Here is a 2738-nt window from a genome sequence, read left to right as displayed (position 1 = left end):
AAATGTTTATTTTGGCACTCACCTGAGTGCCTGGCAGGGGGGCCTGTCCTCTGGGGGATGACTCTGCCCTGGGAGGCAGTGGGAGATGAAAACAAAGGGGTGTGTGACAGTGACAGGTCACAAAGGACAGTGGGTGATAAATATGGCTGTGCGGGGACTTAGGCCAAGAGGATGGTCACTTCTCTCGCTGGGACTGCAGTTTGTAGACTGTCAGGGAGATATAAAATCAGAGGTGGAAGTGAGGGGGTTAGACCCAGAAACCCTCTCAGGAGCCTACCCTGCATCTCTACATCAGCGGAGAGATTCAGTCTGCAGTCCGGCACGCCACTGCATTCCCACGGTAACCATCTGTGCCCCCACCCCCAACCTCAGCCTCTGGGAGGCTGTGAGGCAAAAGGGGGGGCTTGTGGGGTGGGGTGGGGTGGAGAGACCAGCGGCAGAGCCATCTTTGTGGCCCAGGAGCATCCCTGCTCCCTCACCTGCCAACGGGGCCAAGGAAGACCCAGGGAGCCATGAACACTGAATGCCTATTGCCATATTACACCGCCCAGAGTGGCTCTGCGGTAGGCATGTTCAATACCACCATGGGGAAACTGCAGCGACAGCTGTACAAAGGAGAGTATGATATATTCAAGTACGCACCAATATTTGAGAGTGACTTTATCCAGATCACCAAAAGGGGAGAAGTGATTGATGTGCACAACCGTGTCCGAATGGTTACCGTTGGCATCGCATGCACCAGCCCCAGCCTCCCACTCCCTGACGTCATGCTGCTGGCCCGACCAGCCACCAATTGTGATGAGTATGCTGGACGTGGCCAGGCCACCAAGGGAAGCCGCCGCAAGGCTACAAAGGCCTTAGAGCTCACCAGGCTCCTTCCCTTGAAGTTCGTAAGGATCTCTGTTCACGACCGTGAGAAACAACAGCTGCGCCTAAAGTTTGCCACTGGCCGTTCTTGCTACCTGCAGCTATGTCCACCTCTAGATGCACGGACTGACCTCTTCGCCTATTGGGAAAAACTAATTTACCTCCTGCGACCACCCATGGACAGTAACAGCAGCACCTATGCCATTCCCGCCGAGGGCATGTCCATGCCTGTGCTCGAAGAGGACAGGTCGAGCCTGGGAGGCGCAGATTTGCAAGGAAAGGGGGACCAGGACCAGGTCAGCGTCAGGAGCCTCCACATGGTTTCTGACGTGTGCGGGGCCACCTCTGCCGCTTATGCTGGAGGGGAGGGGGTCCAACATGACTCTCACAAACCCACCAGTGTGTCCAACGTATCCATCTCCAAAACAAAATCTGCAGAGCTTGCCAAAAAGTCATCAACAAGGGTAACCAGAGAGACAGCAGCTGCTGGGACAGTTGGAGCCACTGTAAGTACTTCGAGTATCCCAGTGACCAAGTCTGTGAGCCCTGGAGATGTGAGGTCCACAGCAGGAGAGGCCACCCCAGATGCAGAAGGAAGCAGCAGCGTAGCCATTGCAGGCTCTCCCAGCAGGTCTTCAGAGAACATCAACATGGCCATGGTCGGGGCTGCCAGCAAGTCCTCAGAGAATGTTTCTGGTATATCCAGTAACCTCCCCGCAGAGGGCATCATGAGTGTGACGATTGCTGAAATAGAATCTACCAGCAAGATTGCTGTAGAAGTAGAAAACAGTCCAGCTGCAGGACCTTCCACCTCAACCTTGCTGAGAGAACGCAGTGAAAGTGGCACACACGGCAGGCAGCGGTCCCAGGCCAGTATAGAAGGCCGCAAGGAACGGAGGGAGAGAAGGGAGAGAAGGGAGAAGGACAGAGCGCTCGGCGGTAGGAGTACCCATCACCGCAGGACAGGGGAGAGTCGCCGCAAGACGAGCAGTGACAAGATAGCCCGAAAATCCCCCAGCCATTCTTCATCCAGCCACCGAGCCAGCAGAGAGGACAGAAAGGACAAAGGCCATAGCAGCTCGCACAAAGGTGTCAGCCACACACCCATCACCAAGGATTCAAGGACCTCTCACAAATCTGGAAGGAGCTTATCAACCGCTAGTTCGGGCTCCAGCAAGAGACTCAGCAGGATCAGCTCTTTCTTGAGGAATGTCAGAGCCAACCTTACTACAAAAGCTGGAGGCTCACCACGTGGCAGAGACGTGGGCATTGTGGCGAAGACAGTGGAGAGGAACACCATGGAGGCCATTGTGGAGGCGGGGGAGAGTGGCCAGGACCTGGAGGTGGTCAGCTCTGTGACATCCGAGATCATGGAGACAGTGACCTTCACAGCCCATAAATAGGACCTGGAACCACAAACTGCAGAGGGGCCCAGGGCTCTGGGGAGCATCCCTGAGAGCTGATTACAGCTTTCTTTACTGCAGTTTAAATAAAGAACCATACATCTGAGTGTGGCTTGCTGCCTTCTGACTATCCACACCCCACAGACCCATAGTGACCTCACATTGAATTTTGTGATGTTAACTGCACTGCACCCTGAGACCCCAGGACCACATCTATGTTCAGTGGAGACAAGATGAGCGCCTCAACCCCTTTCTGGCTGAGAGTCACAGACTGTGTAGGCTGGGAAGCTCTACCTCCACCATCTCCCTATCCTTCTCACAAAATTTTCTTCTCCTGGAGGTCCAGAGATAAAGTAAGAATAGGACTTTTATCCCCTAAGACTAGTGGGAGAGGGGAAGTGGGAGAAAGGGAGCCACAGTATTTGTTAGCAATCAGAACAGAAAGGACCCTGTCTAGACATAGCAATT

At 54.3% G+C, this 2738-nt stretch overlaps 1 protein-coding gene across 1 annotated transcript; it reads left to right on the top strand.

Moving 5' to 3' along the window:
- The first annotated feature begins 512 nt into the window (after positions 1–512).
- GARIN4 (golgi associated RAB2 interactor family member 4) lies at positions 513–2270 on the top strand. The gene has a single exon (XM_053606047.1). It carries the CDS (start codon positions 513–515, stop codon positions 2268–2270), a length of 1758 nt encoding a protein of 585 aa, XP_053462022.1.
- Positions 2271–2738: the final 468 nt, after the last annotated feature.

Source organism: Nycticebus coucang, chromosome 10 (genome assembly GCF_027406575.1).
Source record: "Nycticebus coucang isolate mNycCou1 chromosome 10, mNycCou1.pri, whole genome shotgun sequence".
Lineage (NCBI taxonomy): Eukaryota > Metazoa > Chordata > Mammalia > Primates > Lorisidae > Nycticebus > Nycticebus coucang.
This window is presented reverse-complemented; position numbering and strand designations above follow the sequence as displayed.

Bases quoted from the DNA above. Each gene is read 5' to 3' on its own strand.
- GARIN4 (XM_053606047.1), top strand. From the start codon at position 513: ATGAACACTGAATGCCTATTGCCATATTACACCGCCCAGAGTGGCTCT.